The following is a 25,568-nucleotide window of genomic DNA, read 5'->3' as shown; positions in this document are numbered from 1 at the left end:
TTTAGAAACATCCAACATGATGGGCCTCATGCAAGAGCATTCTTGTGTTCTTAAACTGTCACACATTTAGTTGGGTCACTAGGCTACTATATGCTATGCTATATTAGGAAATTGTAAATTATTATTACAGCTATTAAAGCCACGTCAGCGGTGGTCATAGGGATGGCCAGATGGGGCCAAAAATCTAGAGGTGGCACAAAAACCAAAAGCCATAACTGAATTACATAACTACTGTGTTAGTATGGCTAGTTGAAAACTATCCCTGCGAGCAATTTTGGTTCTAAAAACGTTTTGAAAAAGGTACAATGCAATGTTTTTGTTATATTTTCTTTTAGTTCCTAGAGCGTTCTCCTTCAGTTTAGACTCATCATTCATTTTAAATATCAAAACGTGTTAAAAATGTGATTTTATTGGTTAAAATATCACATTATATTCAATCCCATAAAAATGGTCTGCAATCTCAGTCCTCAATAACATGTTCTGAATGTTGCTTTGAAAATGTTCTTCCTTTGTTCTCATGTGACATTGTGGGAATGTTTTATAAAAGGAGTGTGCGGTGATCTGCCACCTCTTGACATCATTAATCTAACAGCTTGAAACTAAAGGAGTACATTGACTGTAAGAAACTTCTACTGTGAACAAGCAGACTAAAGTTTAAAAACACCACACAGTGGCCCCTTAAATAATGTATTATTAATTTCATGTATCGGGTTGGCTGTGGTTCCCCCTGGCCACCACGTGGTGGCACTACTGCATGTCAGAAAGAAAGGATTTACAGGTTTACATGAGGTTAGATGTCAAATGTCTTTAGAATACAAATCAGTGTATGACTAATATGGGAGGGGGTCCACGGGACATGACATGATAGCTGATAATATGATTACAGGCAATGTTAAACTGTCAGGTGCAATCACACAAGATGTTTCCCCAGACAGCAATCTGTATAAAAACCTTAACTGAGGCAGAATTTTCTGAGCATCTACAGAACTGTGTAAATTGTTGTTCCAAAATACTCATGCCAATAAATCTAAAAAGAAAAGAATCCTAATCTCTAAGTGAATTGACAAGCTTTATTTTACTTTATTTTATTTTATCTTATTTTATTTATTTTTACTTTAAAAAAATAGTAAATTCAAAAAAAATTTTTCAAAAGTTTCTGTTTTCCTTTTATTTTTAAGGTTTCTTTCTAAGACAAAACAGTGTATGATTAATATGGGAAGGGGTCCAGGACATGACATTATCAATGATAATATGATTACAGATGTTATACTGTCAGATGCAGTAAAAATGTGAAAATGTTTCCCTGGACACCAATCTGTGCAAAAGCCTTGACTGAGGCAGAATTTTTGAGCATCTACAGAACTGTGGAAATTGTTGTTCTTTTGTTTATTTTACTTTATTTTACTTTTACATGCAAAAAGTTCCTTTAAATGCTTCTCAGGAATGAATGTGTTAGTGTGAGGTTCTTGCATGAGGCCCAGTGCACAGAGCTACAAGTGTTGGAATGAGAAAAAATAAAGTAAATAGTTCTTACTTTCTTATACTTTCTGTACTTTTGCAGTATTTGATCCTCCATAAGCTGGAAAGAGAACAAAAGAAAAAGTGTTAGGGTGGCGTGTGTCTGATCAGTTGGTTGTTTGATCAGAAACAGAGACGTTAAAGTCTCCTGGTGCAGACAGTACCTTGTACTCTTGTGTTCCAGGGGAGAGCGTGTTGATCTTTGAGCCCAACTGAACAAACATCTCTGTGATAGCCCCAATCCGGTCATGAAGAGCTCTGTATTCATCATACTCGGCACAGAAGTCGTCCTTGTACTGTTGACGCTGTTCCAGTGCTGTTATAGTGCTGTATTTTCTGGGGGGGGGGGCATAAACAAGATGTTATTTTAAAGCAGAACTGATCTTATTCAAAGTAAGTTCAATTCCTACCAGTAGGTGGCACTGCAGATCACTGCAGAGACCTGACACGTCACGCATTTAACAGCATGATGTGTTGACCAGATGTATAAATGTAAGACATAAAATCATGTGTTTGCTTCAGGGAAGCTTTGTGACAGCTCATTTAGACATGTGTTTGACTTCCCTCTGTTTATGCCAATGTTTTGAAGTAGATCCCAACCCTTTTGGGACAAGCTGGTTTCTTTTCTCAACAACAGTGTGAAACCTAAACTTGTCACTGACAGATTATATCAACAATGATTTATGAGGAACCCACTGATTGTTGGGATTACATTCCTGAATCATAAATCCGCTCTGAATGTGGGTTTATTACGCATAGCACAGTCAGGGGCAGAGTGTGAGTTTGAGTCTTACATTAAATAGTCGGGCAGTTCCTCTGCTGAGGTTCGATTGACTGGTGTTTTCACTCCCTCATGGTCTGCAGATAGGAAAAAAAACACACACACACACACACACACACACACACACACACACACATTAGAAAAAAATGTTAAAGCAATCTGCCAATGCAAATGTGATAATGTGTCCATCATATCAAGGCCGATGGGAATCATTTATCACTCTCTCTGATAAGAGATGTGGTCCAAGGCAAGCAGTGACGTCAGCAGCCCAGAGTAGGAGGCAATGCTGCCTGCTGACTCGCTCGACCGTAGGTCACCCAGCTGTTTCACAGTCAATCATCAACAGACTGCAGCGGGGAGCGAGGACTGGAGGGCAGAGAAAGCGCTTACAGTCCGAACAACACTCACTGCTCTGTCTAATATGAAAATATATGAACTGCTCCTTGTGGGCCTCCAGCAGCAACTTTTACTTAACCCAGAGATTTTCTTTTTGCTAAATCACAACTAATAATGTCATGGCCGGAACATGTCATATAAAACAGACTAGGGGGTAGACAGATTATCGACCTGGCTGATTACTGGGCCAATATTTGGCATTTTGACAATTATCTGTATCTGTGTTGTATTTTATTGATCATAGATAAAATTGATTAATTTAAAAGTGCAAAGAAAGTGCACGGGAGGAACTTTTACCTTAGCTAACTACTTTAATTTTTTAATTTTTTATTTAGATTTTCACTTGACTATAAAAAAAAAAGTTGCTGAGAACTTGCTGTATATGATGTTGACAGTTTCTGTTTTGATAAAACATTTGCTAAAGGCATTTAAACAAACTTTTGTGTTGGAGTTTGTTATATTACAAATTCTAAACATTGACAGAAAGATTTTCATTTTTATTGTAAATGCATATCAGTTCCAAATACCGGTTATCTGTCTTTTTAATAACCGATATTGGTGTCGGCCCTTTAAAAAACAATATTGGCCAGCCTCTAAAACAGACTCATGACAGCACAATAGGATGCATAAAGTGTGACAGAGAAGACAGTTTTATAGTTTAATGGTTTTTACCTTTGAGATTTTCTCTGTCCTGCTTTAAGTCTGGACTTGTCTCGATCCAGTCTGGTTTTAAGCGCTCTCGTTCTTTGTCTTTGTGCTTTTTGGACCTCTTCTTTTTGTGTTGGCCGTTGGTGAACGACTGGTCAGTGCAAATGGACATGTCAGTGTGTGGCGGCTTGGGGCTGGGTTCAGTGGCAGCTGGCTCTGTCCTCTCTACTTTGGGAACAGTGGATGAGCCGCTGAGCTTGTGTGGCGAGTACAGACCATGTGGGCTCCCCTGGAGATGATTGCTGGTTTTGTCGAACTCCAGTTTGATCTGCACTCGAGAGTTTCCGTGACTGGAGGAGCTACGAGCCCCGTTGGTGCCGCAGTCTCCATGAGACGGCGACTGCAGAGGCAAACACTGGTCTAAAAGTCTTTGTTTTTTGGGGGTTTGACAGTTGGATGGGTCCGAGGGCAATGGCCGTTTCTAGAGTCAAAAATAAACAATACATAGTGACTGATTTAATTCAACTTTTGGATATTAGAGTGCATGATACATGAGATGTGCTAAAAGTTCCTTCATATTTACATTGCGGTAATACTTAGACATTTTGTGTTTGCTTTTTTGCTGCAGGAAGTTAGAGAGTTTTTAAAACTTTAAAAAAAAGACTAATAAATCTACCTTCAGCCTTCTGCCTTCTAGATGAGAAGACTGACACCACTCCCCAGAGGTGGGACCAAGTGATTGTTTTGCAAGTTACAAGTAAGTCTCAAGACTTTGAATTCAAGTCCAAAAATAAAGTCTCTCCCTTTTACTTTTGAGTCCTAAAAAAGTCATAGTACACTCTTCACCAAATATAGTGCAGTTTTAACAACAGAGTGATAATATATTTCATTACAAAAATCAGGAATGCCCTTTTTAAACCTTAGGGCCCGCTTTCATATTAAACACACTCTGGTGCTCTGTGCAAAAAATGCACTTTTCAAAATCAAGGTTTAAAGAATATTATACATTAATATTATTTTCCTCTGTCATTGACCTATATTATTATTAGATTTTTGATTATTATTTTCAGAATTTTAACCCTTAAATACCAGGTTTTGTCATGATGTCACAATACTTTTATCGTGCTTTTTATCTTGCTGTGCAGCACTTTGGAAACCTTGTGTTTGTTAAAATCGTGCTATATAAATAAAGTGGATTGGATTTTAATCTCTAGGAAGGTATCAAGTATTTTCAAGTCAAAGGGCTCAGGGCCAAGCGAAGCACAAGTCAATAGTGTTATAATCCAAGTGGAGTTTCGAGTCTTTCTTGATTTTGTCAAGTTGACTCTAAAGTTGTCAAATTTGTGATTTGAGTCCAAGTCATGTGACTGGAGTTCACACCTGTGCCACTCTCACATCAGAACTGTAAATATGAAGCTATAGCCAGCAGCCAGTTAGCTTATCTTTGCATGAAGACTGGAAACAGCAAGCCTTGCTCTGTCCACAGGGAACAACAGCTCACATATTAACACGTTTATCTCACTTGTATGAGCCATTCAAAAACAGAAATGCAAAAACAACAATTCATTGTTTTACGGGGGGTTATGTGCTGGGCGATTTCTAAGTCAGGACCAGCACCTTCATGGAGTGTCTGCTGGTTGTTGACAACTGATGCCCACCGAGAAATAGGACCGCACATAAAATGCTATGCTAGCTATGTTTTTACCGTACAAGACATGAGAGCGATATTTCTTTTCATCTTAGTCTCGAGAAGAATGTGGATAAACATTTTTCCCAAGTTGTCCAACTAATATTTTAATTTCCTTTCAAGCTTTATTTAGTCTGACACTACAACAAAAAAATCTAGCAGTTTATTATTTCCAGTAATGTGTATCTGCAAAGGAGGAAGCAGCCTATCTATTCTTAGTGTTATAAGAAAGAAGAAGTAGCAGAATAGAATTCATTCAAGGTGAATAATTACCACAGAGAGATTCTTGGCAGGACTGAGATGTGCTGGAGAGTCCCCTGGAGTTTTGTGGAATGAATGGTTGGACTGGGGACTCTTCAACTGGCTACTGTGGAGTGGCTGCAGTTTCCTGGAGAAAGATTGAGAAGACAACACCTTCAGCTGGTTAGTAACAGCGAGGTAAATGGCCTGTAAAGCTAAACAGGAAGAGGCTGTAAGTAGGTCAGCAGATTTATGAGCAAGTGGATGAGCATTTATTAGCATGCGGCTTCCAGAGAAGACATTAGCGGCAGTTTTTCCACGGAAGAAAGGATAATCATTGACATTACAAAATCTTTGAGACGTGTTATCAAAGTTTTTTTCAAGTTTATGTGGTATGTTTTGTTTTGTGTCTCTAGTGGTGCAATCTACAGGAGGCAAGCACAAAGACGAAACACAGTCCACTGAACAGAACAATAACAGCAGATTTAACCTCTGGAGGACCAGACCCTCCTCTGTTAATCTGCTTCCTACAGCTCCTTCCTCAAACAGATGCTACGACAAAGTCACACCCTCAACAGGATCCATGCACCCCTTTTAATCATGTGCTCAGTATGATTAAAAGTCAGTGAAATGATAAAAGTCGACCGAATAAGAAGAAGCTACTCCGACCGATGAATGAACTACAGCAAATAAATCTGGAGTTTACAGTATTTATAGGCTATCACAGTTTTATCACACTTGGCAAACAATTTGATGACTACAATTGCAAGCGTTTTACACTTAGCAGGGGTGGCAAACAGAGTGGGTTGTGCAATCAGCCAACAGGACTTGAGCTCTTTCCAAAGCGCTCATGAAGCACATGGCCTGCATGTTTACTGGCAGGCAGAGGAAATGTACGAGGGGAGAAAGCTCGTCCTGAAAAGCTCAGCCTTGCTGCTCTGAACCCTCCATGCTAATGCCATTTGGCAACATGGTGCAGGGAATATTTTCCTCTGCTTTGATGTGTCCATTAAGAGATTCATCAGTGCAGAGAAGTAGTCATTTAGAAGCTCCCCTTTCAACATGATCACAGCAGACTTCTACATTAATTCAGTGGCCTTTCTGTATCAATGCCAGCGCTGTCAAAACGCATCCATCCCTTGGTCTTTTACTGGCTCTCTTAAAGTCTAAAAGAACTTTAGAGCAATAGTTTAACAATTTGGGAAATAATCTTATTTGCTTTCTTGCTGAGAGTTAGATGAAAAGATACACAACATTCTCAGGAGTGTAAAGTAAATGTAAGGGCCCTGACACACCAAGCTGACGGTCGGATGTCAGCGGGCGGGTTTCTGTTAACCCTTTAACACCTGCATTGACATCAATTTTCTTGTGCTGCATTCAGATGGCTTTCGTTAGTATTTAAACCTCTGAAACCCGAGAAAATTAGCTTGGTTTATTTAAATAACACGGGAAAAAACATAATGAGCAACTTTTTGGAACAAAAAAAAAAAGTAAAACGTGACCAGGAAATGATTTGAGAATTATTTGGGCAGATAATTAGATATTATCAAAAAAGGGGGGGAAATGTCCAGCAAACTAAATTTAAAATGTTCCTAATTGTAGATTTCGTGCAGGAGGACCACTTCTTAATCCAGCTTAGATTTGGCAAGTTGCTAAAAAACATCAAACTTGTAAGTAAGATTTCCGCACACTTGCATCTTTGCAGTGTTTCACTTTATTCTGAGCTTTCAGTCAGCTTTTTCCAAAAGTTCAGAATAAAGTGAAACACTGCAAAGATACTTAGTTATATATCTAAAATTATGTTAAAGAAAATAGGGGAAAAAACACATTTTTGATGTCATTTTTTTCCTGTGTTTTGTTTGTTTGTTTGTTTTTACTTTTCTTTCTTTTCAACTAAAAACTTGCTCATTTTTGGGATTTATGTGAAGTTCCTTGTCAAGCCAATTTGCCCAGCTTTGAAAGGGTTAACCCTCAAACTGCACAAACTGAAATTGCGAATATAAAAGATGGAAACACATCAATTAAAAAAAAAAATTCTCCTTTATCTCAAAAAAGTTTTTCTGCTTGGTATGAGGTGGTGTTTCAGACAATTTGAAAAAAGCCAAATTTCACTAAACTGCATTGGAAACACTTTTTTTTAGCTTTTGTAGGTCATAGAGGTTATAGGTTATAGGTGTTATTGCATCTCATAACTCTGGAAGTTTTGAATCCACCGTTACTCTGTTAAATCGTGGACTATCACCTCCCAGAAATCCCTCATATGTGGCCGCTCCCATGTATAAGGGGCTTGCCTTTCCATTATCGCTCACATAACACGCCTATGTGGCCTTGGATTGGAAATAATGACGGCTAGTGTGGTGGCTGCAATATAAATAGACATAAGTTGCATAGCATCGTGAGAGAAGTCACATAAAATCACTCAGTGGAAACGCAGTCACCTGGCAATTTTGATTTATAGACTTTTTGAAAATGTCGCTTAAGTTTTGCGCAAATTTGGAATGGAAACCGACTAGTTAGAATTTGTCACCCCACATTTGGCGGTATGTCACGCACTGTTGGCACAAGTTAGGCCTTGTCAGCGTTGTTTTGGCTGTTTCAGCATGTTGAATGACTGAGCCTGTTGGAGATGACTGAGCCTGTCAGTAAATGAAATCTTTCTGATTGGGAGTTACACTCACGAGAAGAGAAATGGAAGTCAGGAAAGCAAAAAAGTAACTAATGTCAACTGAGCATGAGAGTGAAACACATATTATTATGGACAATATTTTGAGCTTTTTTGCAGAAATGTTTGTAATTGTTTGGGTTATTCATCTGTTGGTTACTGTAGGTCTTCCAGTTTCCCTTCCTGAATGATGAATACAGATTACCACCGCTTGCTGATATGGAGAGATATTTCCTCTCACACAGGTGCTGAATGTTTATGATTTTGTGGGCTTTGGCTGTAGTCTTTGCAGTGTATTCAAATGCAACTTTTGACGCAGGCGACTTGAGGTGATGCAACAGTTGGCCTTCGTCGCTATTAATTCTGTGGAATCTGTTGGGTGTGTCTGGGCCTTTAGGCTACAGCCAGCTGGTGATGAACTTAGCACAAAGTCTGACTCTGTCCAAAAGGTAACAAAATCCCCTGTCAGCACCTCTAAACAAAATATAATGTGTGTTCTTTTGATGTGCTAGAAGGCTAACTTTGTAGATCCAGGCCGTAAACTGTATAAAGATGGACAACATGACAGTTACTCCAAAGTGTAGCTTTTCAGTCTGGATCACCCCCTGGCTGTAGTATAGGTCATAAAGCCTGCCCCTCCATGTTAGTAAATAGGCCATGGGCCAAACTAAAGACTAGTACACACCAAATAAATTTTCCCCAAAGATGGTTTCTGTCACAGAAGGTAGTTCTCGTCACCCTCATGTTTGTTCAAGTGTTTGTTTTTATGATAAGTTTGGTTTTAATGAGTTATACTATGAAAAAAGAATTTTCTACCATGATTGACAGCTGTGAAAGCCAATCCATGCACTCGCATTTAATGGGGCTGCTTGTGATTGGTCGCACTGGTGTTTTGGCAGGAGATCCCTGACCGTGGATATCACTTCTGGGCAGACTCTGGCTCCAAATGATGTCACCAAAACACAATGATATCCGGGATATTTTAGCTTTACATAAGTATAGCAGGGGTAAGTGGGGGCGTAGCGTAGACATAACCATATCATTCTTCTCATTTCACTGGTGCGTATTTCCCAAAATGTTGGACTATTGCTTTGAACAGATCATTTCACTATACATTTTCTATCTCACAATGGAACACAACACAAAATGTTTTTGTGTATTGTGGAAAACTTCATTCTCACCTGATCAGGAGCCTGTGGATGAGCTGCTTCTCCTCCTCTAGATATCCAGGCCAGTCTCTCTGTACATGTCTGTAGAGCTCATCCTTCAGAGAATAGCTGTGGTCTTTAGAGTTCAGTTTACCAACCTGAAAAACAGACAGTACCCAGTGTAAATAAATCAACAGAAAGAGGATAGAGTATAAAAGGAAAAGAGGCCAGCTGAGGTTGTAAAAGTACCAAACTGTGTTAACCTGCTGTAACTCCACCTCATGTTTAAATAAAGACCTGAGCTCTACTCAGTGGGTTCATACTGTTTCCGCAGTAAACAGTTTTACTCTGCCCTCATACAACTTAATCCTGTTGATAAAAATCTAGACAAACCAACCACTTTCAATTCTGAAAGTAGTCAAAGCCCAGCTGGAGACGCCCCACCCCTCTCCTGTCAAAACACAATCTTCCCCTCTAAAGATAATTAAAGCACAGCCCTAATTACAGCTACCAGCGGCGGCACAGTCTCCACTTGATGATTGCAGTGGGACACTGAAACATTGTGAACACAGGAAATATGCCTGACATAAACTTACTGACATCACCTTTTTATAGCTACACAGCAGTTCATTAGTGTCATTAACAAAATCGCAAGTTAGAGACTACTTAAGGTTTGTCATTTCAATCTGTGACCTCGTGTCACCTGACACTAAAAGCAGCTAAATTTCTATTTATCACACTTAACACTTGGGTGTTTTCTCAACCCTTAGGGCCCATTTTAATATTATACACTTGTATCGCTCTGTGCACAAAATGCGATAGAAAATACGATTTTTCAAAATCAAGGTTTAAAAAATATTATACATTTATATTATTTTTTCATGGAGCTAATTTCTTTTACAAACATCAGTTCTAATCATAAATATCAAATATTCTTTAACATTTCAGAATTTTTACCCTTTAAATGCCAGTTTTTTTGTCATGAAGCCACTTTGTTTTTAGATGGGAAAAAATATATATATTATTTTCAATATACTACATGCAATGTATATATTTTTTATTATCTCAACTTGGGCAATGTCAAAGATTAGCAGCAACATCAACTGTGACAGTGCAACTAGTAAAAAAAAGTAGCATGTATTTTCTCCATATGCCAAACATGATAGCAAAAAAAAAAAATTCCTGAAGTGAAAAATTGTAAAAATTTACAAATTCCAAGGCAAAAGCCTGGGATGACACCCAGAAATAAAACACTGCATGCTTTTATGCTTTGATGGCTGTGGGATCAAAAAATGCGGTTTGAATGGGTTTCAGTAGTGCATTTTTTGTACTTAACACAATGGATGTAACAATGTAGTTTCCACTGTGTATTTTAGACTCATTGTAGAAGCTGAGCTGGAAATTCCAAGATTAAACTAAAATACAGTCTTGCCAAAATGTATGCCCTATGCATGCATGCGTAAAATACGCCAAACAGTCCCCAAGGATTAAACTTTACATCTGAGTATATTTCATCATTAGTTGACTGTGTTTACATTACATGCCAGATGTCTCACCTCATCCAGCACTGAGGTCAGATCAGCCTTGTCCTTTGGACTGGCCCGCTCCCTCTCCAACCACAGTAGCAGCTCAGGTTTCCTGTAGGGCTTTAAGGCCAGGAGATGAATGATGCGATCTCTCAAGGGCCGGTGTGCCACAGGGCTGGGAACCAGGCTCCTCTTGTTGCTCGGGGAGTGCTTGCTGCTGCTATCTGAGCCTGATACCAGACCATGCTTTCTCTGGACCTTTACGTACTTACCTAAGATCAAAACAAAGGGACACACAGCAGAGGTTCAACATTAGACTTGTGGAAGATAAGGGCAAGTTTCCACTGAATCAAGTAGTTATCACAACAGGAATCTAAAGCTGTTTTTGAATACCGTTGTTACAATACATAAAACTAGAAGAGAGCAAGGAGATAATAACTCATCTGATAAAAGGATTCATATGTTGACAGTATCCTGTAATAGCACTGAGCCGACATATCATTCCTAATCCAGTCCTCAGGCCAGTTATACAAATCACGCCCTGATTCTGAAAGAGCGGCCTGCACACGCCACATTTTATCTTCATCTTCATCTCTCTATTGTCATGCAGTCTGCTCTATGCACATGTAACAGATAATCTGAAAAAGCAATTTACATACATAAATACCTCGAACACGGGACTGTGCTCATGCACTTGTGTCAGCATTGCAGAGGTAATGTTGTTGTGAGTTGGAAAGAGTGAAAAGGGTTAACAGTAGGTTTTGCGTACTGCTGAGTAAACATGAGTGTGAAACTAAAGCAGCTAACACAGAGAGGCCCTTTCTTTCTGTTGCAGTACTAATTCAGCTGGACCCAGGCAGGCAGTGCTAGATATCTGCAGACCGTAATCTCATTACAACCTTTAAACCATACTTTCGAGGTTGCTATAGGTCGAAAACCAACTGCGCTTGCAGGGAAGGTATGGTTGAACATGTACACAGGGTGTTTTAAAACCCAGTGATGCTGTTAAAGCTGTGTAATTTCTAAACATAATTCAATATTTTAGTTGTAACAATATACAAAGTTTCTTTCAAACTGAGTCTTTTTAAATCTACTTTGCAATATGAAACAGTCTTCCAGGAGCTTGTTTCAACATCTGCCTTGGATCAGGTCATGAAAATGTCAGTCAAATATCCTCCCTGCACTGAAACAACCTGTACTGCCACATTTTAAACAAGCACCAACTAGAACCATTGTTTGCTGGTGATAAATTAAAGCAGCTTAAGAAAAGTTTGAAGACTCTTAAGGCAGCTTTTGTAGAATGATACTTCCCATGATGACAGAAATGTCTCACTCAGGATAACTGACAAGCTTCACAGAGTTGTGGGTGTATATGAACATTGACCAAACCCTGAAAACAGCATCTTTTTGCAATAGTGTATTGGTATTACAGAGGAAAATAATTACAAATGCTTAAAGAAGTACATTACAGCTGGTCTTTTCATAAAACTGGGCTGTCTATGCAGAAGAAAGAAATGGGTACTCCATGACCACAGCAAACAGAAAGGGTTGTCGCAGTTGCTTTTCCACAAGACGTATAAAACCTACAACTACCAGAATGCACTGCACCAGACATATAAAAGCTCCAGCTAGTGGCTGACATAATGCGACTTTGGCCGTTTTGGCACATAATATGGCGGCAAGCTGGTAACACTCTTGAATTACAGTTAAACAGTACATTAAAATTTGTTTCTTACAACATTTTAGGTGAGAAACTTGTTCATGTAGTATCAGCACTGCTTAATTTTACCCTTTGATCTTAGGTTTTTTCAGCCTCTGTTTTTATAATACAGAAAAAAGTATGGCACCATTTTCACAAAGTCTTGTATTACAGCCAAACAGTACACTAAAAAATGTTTCTTACAACATTTTAGGCATAGGGTAAAACTTGACAGCACTGATCAAATACAAATTAAGATTTTGTGACTACACTGTGTATTTCATACTTAAATTGTCTTCAGAAACACATTTTAGTGCACTGTTTGGCTATAAAACAAAAATCTGTAAATGGAAGTTGCTGCCATGCTTTTCTCTGTATTGTAAAAAAGAAGGCTGAAAATACTGAGATCAAACATATCATAAACCTACTTTAGCTTACTGTTTAATTGTCAGCTGGCCACAATATTGCTTCCTATGTCAAAACTGTCAAACTTGAATTACATCATCCTCTATTAGAAGCATTTACTGGTTTGATGTGGTGCAGTGCATTCTGGTAGTTGTGGGTTTTCTATCTCTTAAACAAATGCAAATTCCATAGCCCCTTTTCTCTTTTTTTCTCTGATCATATAGCATCAATTTCAAAAGTATTTACATCTCTACTATTGCCCAGACCAGTTTTATGAAAAGACAATCTTTCTAAAAATTACATACTTCTTTAACTAGGAAATAAATGACTTCAAAACAAAAAAATCCCTTATTTAGGAAAACTTTTTCAACTTGTCCAATTTACAGCATGTACACATTTCAGCTGCATACTTGTTAGTGCCTCCTTGCCCCTGAAAGCTACTGAACTTTAAAATCATACATTATTATCTAAATTGTGGACATTTTTCTACTCTGCATCCTGTAATTGTGAGCTGGTAAGTGGACATTTTTTTCTGATGAGTATAGTATTACTGTACCATAAAAAGACAGTCAGTCACCACAAAACAACTGTGAGCTCTCCACTGCATATATGGCAGATACTCTCATCCATGACCCGTTTATTTCTCTCAGTGGTGTCCACAATAAGGTAACTACAGTTACATATTTGAAAAGACAAGTTCAGTGTATACCAGGTGTCCTGTAACTGCATATTTTTAACCAGGATCTCATGTCTTTTTGTTTATTTGATGCATGCAGGCGCCAGATTAGATTAATTTTGTAAAAGCCTATGAGAGACTATTACAGCAGCAAAGCATGACATGTAATGTGTAAGAATCAGCTCCAACAGCTGGCTTCTACAGCAATTACCCTAAACATCACGTTGGTCTACAAAGCATGTTTCCATTCATAAAATATATACTACACAAGCATTTTAATTCACACAGGACCTCTAAATGTCATGAAGCCTCATGAGAAGGTCATTTATAAAGTTGTAGCACGGTCAATTTAATCGACAGTAACTCTAAAACCACGACTCGGGCAAAGAGACAGCAATAAATAAAGAAAATTAATTGCAAGAAGACGATCCTGCATGTCAGACCTGGATCACTCAAGCTTAAACACAGCCTCTTCTTAAGATGATATTTAGTGGTATTTCATCAAATGAAAATGAATTCAATTCCAGTCAGTGTAATTTCATTTTAGGCAAAACTTCATCAGCATGAGACTTGTTAGCGCATACTTCTGGCAAACTCAATCACATTAATGGTGCTGGCAGGCAAGCTGGCACAGCGCCTGAGCAATCTGGTCAAAATGAAAGGAAAATTACAAGACAGAGAGGCATCCCTCTCGCATGAATAATTGCAACGCAGCACTTTGATCAATTATGTGATAACTTCCACACCATATGGCAATTATCAGTAGGATGAAATGGTAAGAAGCGATGGTTTAAAAGCTCTCTGGGAACATGAAAACTCTCCAGTTATCTGTCCTTGATCCATACGTGCTTGAAGGTTGCTATAAACTGTGGCTGGAAGACACACCAGAATGTAGATACAGCTATCAGGCAAAAGCTTACTTGGCCCTGGCTTGATCTCAATAGCTGAGCGGCTCCAGATGTCCTTCTCCACCTGAGACATGCGCTCCCGGGTCGTCTGGTAGGAGTCATCTGTGGCACAAACTGTGATCTTGTCCTGAATGCTGCCCTGGCCCTCCAGGTGATCCCTGCCCTCCCTGTGTGGAGGAGGAAGGAGGAGAGGGGAGACTTTATAGAGAGATCAAGCTGACAACTTCTCCTGCTCGGCTCAGTTAACTGCCCATTTGTCAAACACATGCGTTAGAGATTCGTGCTGTCATGCAGTAATTTGTGGTGCTGTCTGACACACAAACTGTTTCTGTGACTTGTGCCTGTGTGCAAATTCTAATATTATGTTATAAATCAGTTACAAAGACTAAAATTTGCAACCCTTTAACCAGCCCTTCGACACTGCAGAGCCCAAAACACAACCTCCCTGTTCTCAGTTTTTACTGGTCACACCTCTGTGGTTAGCCGTGGCTGTTATTGTCGTCTTGTTTGAATATATTCTGACAGTGGTGCAGTCTGCTGTTGTAGTGCTGTAGAGAGAAGCCACTGTTCGGTGAAGCCCTGCGGTCTCAGTCTGACACCAAATTTACTACAAATTCCATTTGTGGTCGACTGTGGAAAGAGTTATGTGCACTGCTTACCCTGAGACATACTGGTGAATACAGTCGAAGCTGGACTGAGGCTTGTCTTTGCTGTCACTGGAAAGGTAGAATGAGAAGACTCTGAATCCATCAGGAGATTCAGGGGTGGGCGCTGGGATCTTCACATACTGCCAGGACAAATAAAGAAACAAATTATTAAAATGATATTAATTAAAAACAATGTTTAGACAAGTAAAATATATTTGGGATCATAAATAAACCTATCATAAATAATCATTTGTGTTTACAAAAAGCTGAGTCATGGTAATTTTGCTTTCAAAAATGTTCAGTTAACAGTGTGATACAGTTTAAAAATTTACTCCATAGACAAATGATACAAGATGTTCCCTGATGTTTCCTCTCTCTGTAACAGATGTGAAGAGGCAGACAGGACATTAACATCGTTTAATAATTATTTGAATGTTTTTCTAAAGCCTTTAAGAGTAACTGGGAAACTACTAGTTGCCCAGGTGTCATCAATTAGTACATTTACATGATGTTAGAAAAAGTTGAATTATTTTATTAGTCTGACTAAAACTTGACTTTTAAAATAGATGTAAGCATGTTAGTCTGTCTAAATTCAAACTAAACTGAATTTCTCAAGATCAGACAAACACACCCAGATAATTCAATGGGAAGTCGAGCTATTCCGTCACCTAAATTGGACTTTAACTGGACTAGGTGATCTGGGCATGCTCCTTGTTGTCACATCAGCCTCCCCTCGGTGGTTAGGGATAGGGACTGTTCATTAATAAGGGGGGAAGGGGTGCTCCAATTTTGGCTTAGGTGAGGGACATACAGTACAACTTGAAAAGGTAGCATTTTAGCATTTTTAATTTAAAAAAGTCACACCCCAGCCGTCCCCCTCTTCTGATTAATAAAGTACAGTCGCACAACACTGGTACGGAACCTAAGCGATGTCCTGCTGTGGATGCAGCAAAAGATACTTTAGCCACATAAAAAAATCAATACCAGTTTAAGTGTTCACTATACCTATATATCTATATCTATATCTATTTGCTCTTCACCAACACAACAGCTGACGGAGGCAGCAGTAAACCAACAGCTCTGATGCTATACACATGCCCAAGAATGTCGAAGAATGGGTGAATAAACTGCATTAATATTTACAATTATTTACCATTATAAGTGCAAAAAATACATCTACATAACAAAGTCTGACATGCTGAATACAAGGCGCAAATTCTTAGTATAATACAATAAGTTTATGCCTTGAAAAATTATTTTAGATCTATACAAGTCACACTAGAAGGACGACTTGCCATTTATGTAGTATGATCACAGGAATATAAATCGATGCCTCCATACAGTGGATGTATCGTTACACCCCTAGTGTTTTATCTTCCAGATCTGGCCTGATCTGATTCATGTCATCTCAAAGTGGGGAAAAAAACTTAAGTAAATCTACAAAGCAGCTTCTTTTAATGGAACTTGTAAAAGGCATCTTGACTTGCTGTTTTTTTTTTGTTTGTTTGTTTTGTTTTTTCAAGTTACAAATGTGACCTAAATAATGTCCCACTCGGGCCAATCACAGAGGCTACATTGTACCTCCCAGGTCAGGGATGATGACCTGTAGCCATTCATGGGAGGAGCCTGTCTGAAAGGCAAAACACAACAATAGTGTAGTGGACAGCTCTTTCACTTGGGCGATAACCTCGTCTGTCACAGACCATCCACAGCTACCCAGCAACAAACAAGCCAGCAGGGCGAAGTCTATCTCTGTCAGGAACCTGTTACATAAAATGACCCAAAAACCTACTTCCACTAAAAGGACAGTTCAACATAGAAAGTCATTAACCAACAGGTAATATGTCCTTTAAAATACATTTGGCTGCGGCTCTCCTCTGCACTGCCTGCAGCTGTTTCAGCCTGAAAATGGACAGTTTGGTACTTTTGTTGATAGAATGTCCTAGATTCAACACAAGCTCGATAATTATCGCCCGTCCTTTTTTTACTGATGAGTAGTGCTTAATGTGATATGTCTGCAACGGCTCACATTTCTCCTCTCTTTCACTTCTTTTTGAAGCAGACCTCGTGGTACCACCTCGGGCCAAAGCACACAGGCGCTTTTATAACTGCAGGTCTCAAGAAAAACAAATGTCAGTCAGATGGACTTGAAGCTGCCTCTCTGGCTATCAGTCGTAAGTGATTGATTATAAGCTGACTGGCTGAGAGCACAGTGTCCCTGGCAGATGTGGCAGGCAGGACTATAGCTGTCACAAATGCCCAGTCATGCAGCAAAGCCATAAGCAGTTTTTTTTGCAGCACGGGGCCAATGAACAGCTCTTCTGCTCAACACCCCTCCTCCCTTTCTAAAACCCAACGCATGCCATTCACCCCACCCCCATCAGCCTCCAGCTTTCCTTCATGTGCACAAGCTCACTCATGTCAACACAAAACGCAAAGCGGCCCACAAGGCCGTGAACACTTGAGACACACAGCTGACCATTAATGCTGACCTATTTATGTCTGGCCGTTCACATGAAGTGGTAAAGCGGCGTACGTCTGCTTTGGGTTTTACGCTAATTAAGGACGATCAGCCAAAAAAGCATCAAAGTAAGCAGGGACAAGAGGCGAGCCATATCCTCAGGACCTATTACTTTCAGAGGGGAAAGTAGTAGGAGACTTGACCAAAATTAGAAGCAACAAGTCACTGAGATGGAGTTACTGATGTAGAAGAGCTGCATTTGAATTTGATTTAAATCGAGAGTCCTGCTGAACAAAAGCTAGCCTGTGATGAGATGAGAGTGCACATTTACACATTTAGCATCGCAATAGTGCCACCACTGCAGTGTGAGCCCCCTCCAGCCATGCATTAGGTCTGCCTGTCACCCCCATCCATGCCACCGTGCACACTTCACATTCTAATTCTAATCAATGTCACTCAGGTCAGACTGTTCAGAGGTCGCCCTCATTTTATTCGCAGCTTCCTTCTCAAGCTACATAACCATATGTCATTTAACCCATTAGCTCCCGGTTTCTGACTCCAAAAGTAGAGCCTGTCTGTCTAACCTGGCAGCAAAAAAACACAAGACTACAAAACTTAAAGGAATAGTTAGATATTTTTAAACACCTGCTTACCAATATTCACTTTCTTGTGTAATAAGTTTAGAGTGGGGCTAGGAAATATATGGATATCATATTATAATATGAGAATAAATGTCTTTTTATATTTTGGGTATTGTAATATCCTAATTATTATCTTTTCTTAGGCTACATTACAGTAAATTGATGTTATTTTATGAACTCACCAGACCGCTCTATCTTTCCTATTATTTGTCTTTATGCACTTGGACATTATATTCACATCACTGATAATTATTTATCAAAAATCTTGAATATTTTGTGAAAGCACTGATAGTCAACCCTATAATTTTGTAGCAATATTGTATCCAGGTTTTTGTTAAAAAAAAAATGTGATATTTGATTTTTTTCCACTCCCAGCCCTAATTGAGAGGATTGATACAGTTCTTGTATTTTTACGATAAAAATGAAGCTACAGCCGGCAGCCTGTTTGCTTAGCGTAGTACAAAGACTGGAAACAGAGGGACAAGACGCCTGGCACTGTACCAAAATCAGCCTACTCTAAAAGTCACTTATTGCCATGCTATATCTTGTTTGTTTAATCTGTATTGAAGTATCTTAAATTACTAGCTGTCTTTTGGTAAAGAATAATATTTAATGTAAAAACATCCTTGTAAAAATATCTGATTTGCTATTAAAGAAGGGGTCTTCCATGTTTTTCAGGTCAAGGACTCCTTAGCTGAAACATAGCAGGGACCTTCTACTACATATACTGTATAAACTGAGTTGCATCAGCCTAAAGCCGCAGTCATGACATGTTTTTGCTTCTTTAGGCGACAAAAGAAAATCCGCTTTCACAAAGATAAGTATAAAAAGGCTAAATATGTTGGATGCATGATAAGGTGTTTTTCAGGCATCAGGCATTTCAAACTTTCACAAATTTATTAACACTAATTTGGCTGCCCCCGTGCAGTAAGTCTAAGGAGAGCTTAGGGGTTGCAGACCCATTGTTGAAGTTAGAGCATGGACTACACAAATAATGGATGTAGCTACTGTGACATCATCTTTCACATTTGAGGACTGTTGCTTTGAAGAGTTGAGTTCGACATTTCAGTCGTCGCCATCTTGCTTTAGAGCTTTAGAGCTTTAGAGACCAAAGTCATTTTTTGTTCCCAGCTTTAAACATGTTTATTTCTGCTGGGGCATTTCAAGTTGGGCATTTTAACACAGGGGTCTGTGAGAATATATTCTGTTTTGGAGCCAGTCTCAATGATGAACCGCAGTTTTTGGCACTTCTGCTTTGGCTTCATTTTTTAGCCTCGGAGGCTGCCCCTTTAACACTGAGGTGTTAAAGCAAAAGTTTTGCTGAATATCGGACACTATTTATTACTACATTTAGATGAAAACAGCTTTGCTAAAAACAGAAAAGTCTGTCCTTTGTGTATAAAAAAACCCTGCAGACCTGCAAAACAACCGAAAATGCTGTAGTATGTATGCCACACCAGTAGTTGTCGGTGTGAATTTGTAATGACACACCATAAAGAAACATCATGCACATGCGCGAATTGCCGTTGTGATGTCACAGGATCCGTGCAATGGCAGTTTACATGGTGACAGAAGGAGTTGTGTTTTCAAAAGATCACACTCAGTTTCAACCTGGTTTCCAAATGTTGCGTTTTCAGGCCCCCAAAGCGCTGTTGTCATGTGAACGAAAAGCCAAACTGCAACAATGTAATGTTTCATGCAAGCCATGCTTGCATTGTAAACTGCCCCTAAAACACAGTACACCTGTGGTAAGAAGAGAAGTCTACCAACTATGTCAGTTATGTACGTTCCATAGAAATATCTTCTTAAAGCTTGCTAGCATTGCTAGCACGAGCTAACCATGATCACAAGAGCTAAACCAACATATCGGATGATATAACTAAATATAACCAACAAATTGGTATGGGTGTGTATGGTGGCTAATAACAAAAAAGACACGTCAACACATACATTTCCAAAGTTATAGGTGATTTAGGAAACAGTGTCTTTGTTACATATTATCTGCCATTGCTATCAAAAATCCAGTATCAGGCAGGCTGTTGTGGTCACCCTTTGTTTGGCCAGACAAAATTAGGCTGTGGCTGCCAACCCCCTAAAGTGCATTGCACTGAGCAAAGGAGCATTTAATTGCTCATGAGTTCAAGTTTTCATTTATAAGAGGAAGAATGTATTATATCTTCTTTTAATTTTTTTTGCTGAGCTTTATTGGTCTGAACTCAATGGTGAAAACAGTTCAGGTTCACATCCACAACATTTTATTAACTCATATATCATTATTATAGTGTTTCTTGTGTTTATCATGGTTGGACTTGGCCCTTCTGTTGATAATGTTATCATTTAAGGAAATAACATAGTCACGATCATGTTACCTGGTCGGTTCATTACATTTTTGCTGCATACCAACAACTAGAGGAACCAACTCAACAACTTTGCTGCAGTCTGAATGAAAATGGGTTTGATAACAGTTTTCATTATTGACGGCAGAATACACTTAACACCACAGACAATTCATGCAAGGTGGCCAATGCTATTATCATCTCACCCAGCCTGATGAAACAAACTGACTTTTCATGTGTTAAGTCAGTGAGACCACTTGTCCCTGCAAGTGATCCCAAAGCGGCTGTCAGTCAAGTAGTAGGTGTAGATTTACATAGAGACGCTGAGTCATAGACATCTCCATGTGGATCTTTGGGCTGATCCCCTGAGGCTGTGTGTGTGTATTGTTTAGTATTTTTTTAGCCTGAGGAAGCCTCACACTGCCACAGGGCACATGGTGGGAGTGAGGTAAAATATCTAGCTGACTCTGGTTTAGGCTCCATGTCAACAGAGAGTCAAACTTTGGGGATTTCATCATGCACACTCATCCATGAACGAACAGAAATAGACACTCAGCTTTAAATCTTCAATTTGAATATGAGTTAAAGGTAAATGAGTCACACTAGATACACACCAAAGGACAGTTTTTAAAAAAGGTTGTCACCCTGGCGAAAAGAGTTCAGACACAGCTGATAATAGCTCATAGAAATAAACAGTTCAAGTGCTCTCAGGTCAGTAAACTGATGAGTCATGTATACACATCCATGTAACAAACACATGACTCAAACTGCATGCAATTCCATAAGCACTGTGACAGCAAACTGGGTTTCAAGTACATTTTTTCAACTCTTAGATGTCATGCTTACATTTAGTAATATTTACATCAGCATCGTTCATTGTTGATTGTATGGCATACATATGCTGAGGGTAATGATGTTGTGGGGCACAAAATGATTCTAATCTTTTGATGCAAAAGCTGAATGCTGCTAATGAGTCTTAAATCAAAGATGCAAAGATTTAAATGACTTTTACTCAAGTTCTTTCAGTTTAGAAAAAATATGTGAGTCCTTCAAGTTACTTCAAGGAATACTTCACCCATAAAATGATCATTTGTCAATGAATAAGTCATGACATGTTTTTCTCACATACACCAATATAAACTCTAACATAACTCATGCAGCATAATTGCAGTATTATAGTATACTTATCTTTGCTTACTTTAAAGCCAGAACCCATAACTAAGAGTTCTTTTGGTGAAAATGTATGTGTTAAGGAAGTACTAAGCAAATGACTGGATATGGGACGATAACAATGAATCAATGATCAATTAATTAGTCATTAAGAACTTAATCACACGTGAAATTTAAGCAGTTAATCTATGAAAAACTGTCAAAGTATATGCAATATGTTGCTTTTAGCTATGACTGAGGAAAAAATGCATTTGTATTGTTTGAAATGAACAAAGTTTTACTGTTTTTGTAAAATAACACTTAACACTTGCGTAAGCAATCATTAATTTGACCGTTTAAATGAATAAAGAAAGTGCTTACAAGTTGCAACCCTATACCAGATAAATAAGACTTGGATTATACTGCACGAGTTGTGCAAAAGTTTGTAAACGGATGTTTGATAGTTTTGCTGTTGGTAAAAGTGGTCCCAAATCAATCAATACTTTCATAAGTTTACTGTTTTTCAGGGAGGCATGCAATAAAAATGGTATGCACATATTCAAGGTAACACAGCATTACTAATTGATGTATAAATTGTGATTTTGTGGGTAAGTATTCCTTTAAGATATTGCTGTTAGTTATATAAGTCTTTATAGTGTGTTTTGAATGTGTTATTCCTGCTGTGGGAGCTGTTAGTAATTATGTAGATAACTATTAAATCAGCGTTATTTGTCCAGCTTGAAACCATGGAAAGAATTCATTAGATTGCTTATGCTCCATAGTATTCTAATTATGATTGTGTGAGTCCTTTAATCTCATGATTAATTAATGGGAGAAAAGCTTAATGGGGTATTATTATCATCAGAGTGTACTATTAGCATTTGTCTAGTTAAATAAAATTAAACAGCTTCATAATAGAAAGAAAGAGCAGTGTGACCTGTGTGCAGTAACGCCGCACATTATCACGACATGGGAGTCTGACCGTTGGACAGTTACAGTCGCAGCGACCAAATGGCATCAGAACGGCAATTCTTAACACCTTGTCAGTGCCCCCCCCCCCATGGGGCGTCCAGGCTGATACAATAACTGCCTCTGTGGCCTCGACCCGGCCACATCTGCTACTCCAGGGGCTGTGTGTTTGGAGATGTCAAATACTTTCAAGCTGTTGTAAGGTGTGAACTGGACTGGAACAGAAAATCTTGGCAGGGGGCTCAGCAGTTTGAACAAGGACAAAGGACACTGCCGGTGATGTCCTTGTAAAACTTCATCTTTAACTCACCGAGCATGTTGAAACTGCTCATCTTTGATGAGGTTAAACAGAGTTCCTAACCCTGCTATTTGATGAGGAAGGAAAAAATAGCTCCACTAAAGAGATCTGCTGTTCCCCTCAGTACAAACATCTGCGGGAAGAGATGAGAGGATAGTTTCTCTCTCTGTCTTTCCTTTCTTTGCTCTGTGGACGAAAGTGAGAAGGCAGGGTTCCCAGCTCTGGTATTTGGCATGGCAACACTGAGATGGGAGCAAGCGCCTGGATATGTGATTTACTCTGAAGTCTTTGCCTCCTGCCCCTGTCTGTACTGACACTAGTTACCATTGTCTTCTCATCTGAGCCTACTCAGCCATAGCTGCTCTGTGAGCTGCCCGTCTTTTGTTCTAGCTTCTTCCCCCACAAAGCTGAGTGCAATGGCCTGTCGGCCCGCCTGGATTATTCATGAACAGTGGGGACGTGTGGCTGTGTGTTGTTGGTGGGGAAAGGGGGGGACTGGGAGGTTTGGGTGTGTATGGGGGTGGGGGGGGTGGGGGAGGGATAGGTAGGTGACGGTGGCTCTCCTTAGAGCCGGTGCATGAGGGATGGCCCTAAATGCTCTTCCTGTAGGAATGTGACAGGCAACTCAGCCGAGAAGAGGGGGATGGATCCTGGCCACTATTTGTTCCTCCTTTATTTAGGTTTATATGTATGTGTGACATCTACAATTAAAATCCCATCATTTATTTATTAAACTTGAAATGTGCAATAGTGTTTTTAAGGTGCAAAAACTGTCTTAACTGCACTATTTGGTGCAACATTTCAACCACAGCAGTCCTCTTTGCAGTTATTCAAAAATGCAATATTCTTCCAACTCTTGAATATAGGCTATATATTTAACATAGCACATATTGTATATACTCTTCTTGTTAATCTCACTAATGCATATGGCCGTTGCTTATTGTAGCATTGCACAAATATGTATATGTTTATATTTTAACTTAAATACTAGTTTTGTACGTGGCATTGTAGCATAAGGCATAGTTATATTTTACACATTTTACACAGTGCATATCATCCATATTGTAATTTAAATATTCACATATTAGTCCTACTTGTCTATTATTTCTTTACATTTACATTTTTACACACTTACACACTCAGCATGTTATACATACTTTATTTTTAAATAGTTAAATATTTCCATTCTAGTGCTAATTGTTTACTATTACTGTATTTCTATTTTTATATTTCTATTTTTTATATACTTGTATTTCTATAACAACCAAACTCCAGAAGTTGAAGCACTGACAGGAAACATTCAACTGTCAGCTACGTTTTTAGTGTCACATGCAAGCAATCAAGTCCAGTATCTAGCAAAAATGCAAGGGTCACATACATTATCCTTATTCACCATTCAGATGGTCTGACAGTAAACAATTTATTTATGAACAAAACGTGTGACACCACCTCTTATGGTCTAAATCATGCACTCAGGATGGAAGTGGTGGTTCCTGTGTTTGAGGATCTATACATCGAGGGGGGTTGGTAGAGACAGGAAAGCAAAAAGAAAGGGGGGGTTGGGGACTGCCGGGAGTAAGTGTGGGGATATGGGGATGGGCAACTGTCGAGCATCCCCCAAGGTACTGCCTGTTATGCCAAGCAGAATCAGTCTTTTTCCAAGAGGCTGGGGCTAATCTGTCAACCTCGACAAACACTCTCCGTCTCTCCCCTCCCCCGACATCCCACCTTTCTTTACTGTAGGTGCCTTCCTCTTTAAACACACAGGGATGGAGGTTTGTAATGGCTATGTTAGAGCCACTGCTTCCTCTATTTGCTTGTAAAGAAAAGCTATATTAAAAAAAACTGTTTTCTTTCAATGGATTCCCCCCAAATAAACCTTTGCATTACTAATTTGCATTAGATGGTGTCCAGTGTTTTGGATGTTAGAAAATTCCCTTTACACGCTGAATATTAGACCTCAGATGCACTGTCCCCAGTATATGTGTTTCCCTTGTTGATTCCCTAGCCTGCCTGTTTCACTGCAGCGATCCCACAAACCACTTGGAGCGCTGCACTATACTCTCATTACTGAACTTTTCTCTCCACGCAGGCAGGCAGACAGTCTGTAATCCTTTAACAATTCGCAGATTGTGTGTTGGAAAAGTATGCCTAAACCTGATTAACTCACGGGGAAACTTGGAGAAAGGGGAATCCAAAACATGCACCAAGATGTGGTGTGTTCAACTGAGTTGCGTGGATAGAAGAGGTGAGCCGAAAAATGTCAAACACATGTAACAGGTGTAATAAGAGAAAGGGATTTTTCATTGTTCAAGTCATAAGTATCATGATTTTAATAGTGCCCCCCTTGAGTTTGCAAAATATATTAACTAAAATATGGTTAAATGAAACCATAGAACTTAAAGAAATTTTCCCCTGTTTTTTTGAGGCATATTCTACTTAATGTGCGTGAATTTGAGAATTCTAACTCCAGACATAATAATAAGATAGTCCATTTTTATGCAGTATGTATTTTCCACCACAATAAGGATTACATGAGCCAGTTAGAGCTCTCTGGTTAAACAGCAGCTCTGGGGCGTTGGATTGCAGCTCTTGGGGTTAAGCTTCGTCACTACTGTAAACAAAAACACTGCCCATGCTTAGTTGCACTGGTTGTGTTGCTCATATCCTGTTTTACCACATTTTTAAATCCAAGAACAAAATGTTTGCGATAAGACTCCTCAGAGGCCAGTGCAGACACTGTATGGAATATTTCTTTATTGTCCACTTTGTT

The 25,568-nt window shown here is 39.1% G+C and overlaps 1 protein-coding gene across 1 annotated transcript in view; it reads right to left on the bottom strand.

Annotated features, from left to right (window-relative positions):
* LOC121950448 (RNA polymerase II elongation factor ELL) overlaps nt 1–25,568 on the bottom strand; it is a 39,197-nt gene that overhangs the window by 3,520 nt on the left and 10,109 nt on the right. Inside the window, exons 3-11 of the mRNA XM_042496446.2 lie at nt 14,954–15,081; nt 14,307–14,461; nt 10,637–10,878; nt 9,114–9,238; nt 5,304–5,418; nt 3,368–3,824; nt 2,313–2,376; nt 1,683–1,854; nt 1,535–1,579 (exon numbers count right to left, since the gene is read on the bottom strand). Coding sequence (XP_042352380.1) covers nt 1,535–1,579; nt 1,683–1,854; nt 2,313–2,376; nt 3,368–3,824; nt 5,304–5,418; nt 9,114–9,238; nt 10,637–10,878; nt 14,307–14,461; nt 14,954–15,081 — 1,503 coding nt within the window. The remainder of the gene's footprint in view (nt 1–1,534; nt 1,580–1,682; nt 1,855–2,312; nt 2,377–3,367; nt 3,825–5,303; nt 5,419–9,113; nt 9,239–10,636; nt 10,879–14,306; nt 14,462–14,953; nt 15,082–25,568) is intronic.

The sequence above is a fragment of the Plectropomus leopardus genome, chromosome 7, assembly GCF_026936395.1.
Source record: "Plectropomus leopardus strain MGB_pleo_1.0 chromosome 7, ASM2693639v1, whole genome shotgun sequence".
Lineage (NCBI taxonomy): Eukaryota > Metazoa > Chordata > Actinopteri > Perciformes > Serranidae > Plectropomus > Plectropomus leopardus.
This window is presented reverse-complemented; position numbering and strand designations above follow the sequence as displayed.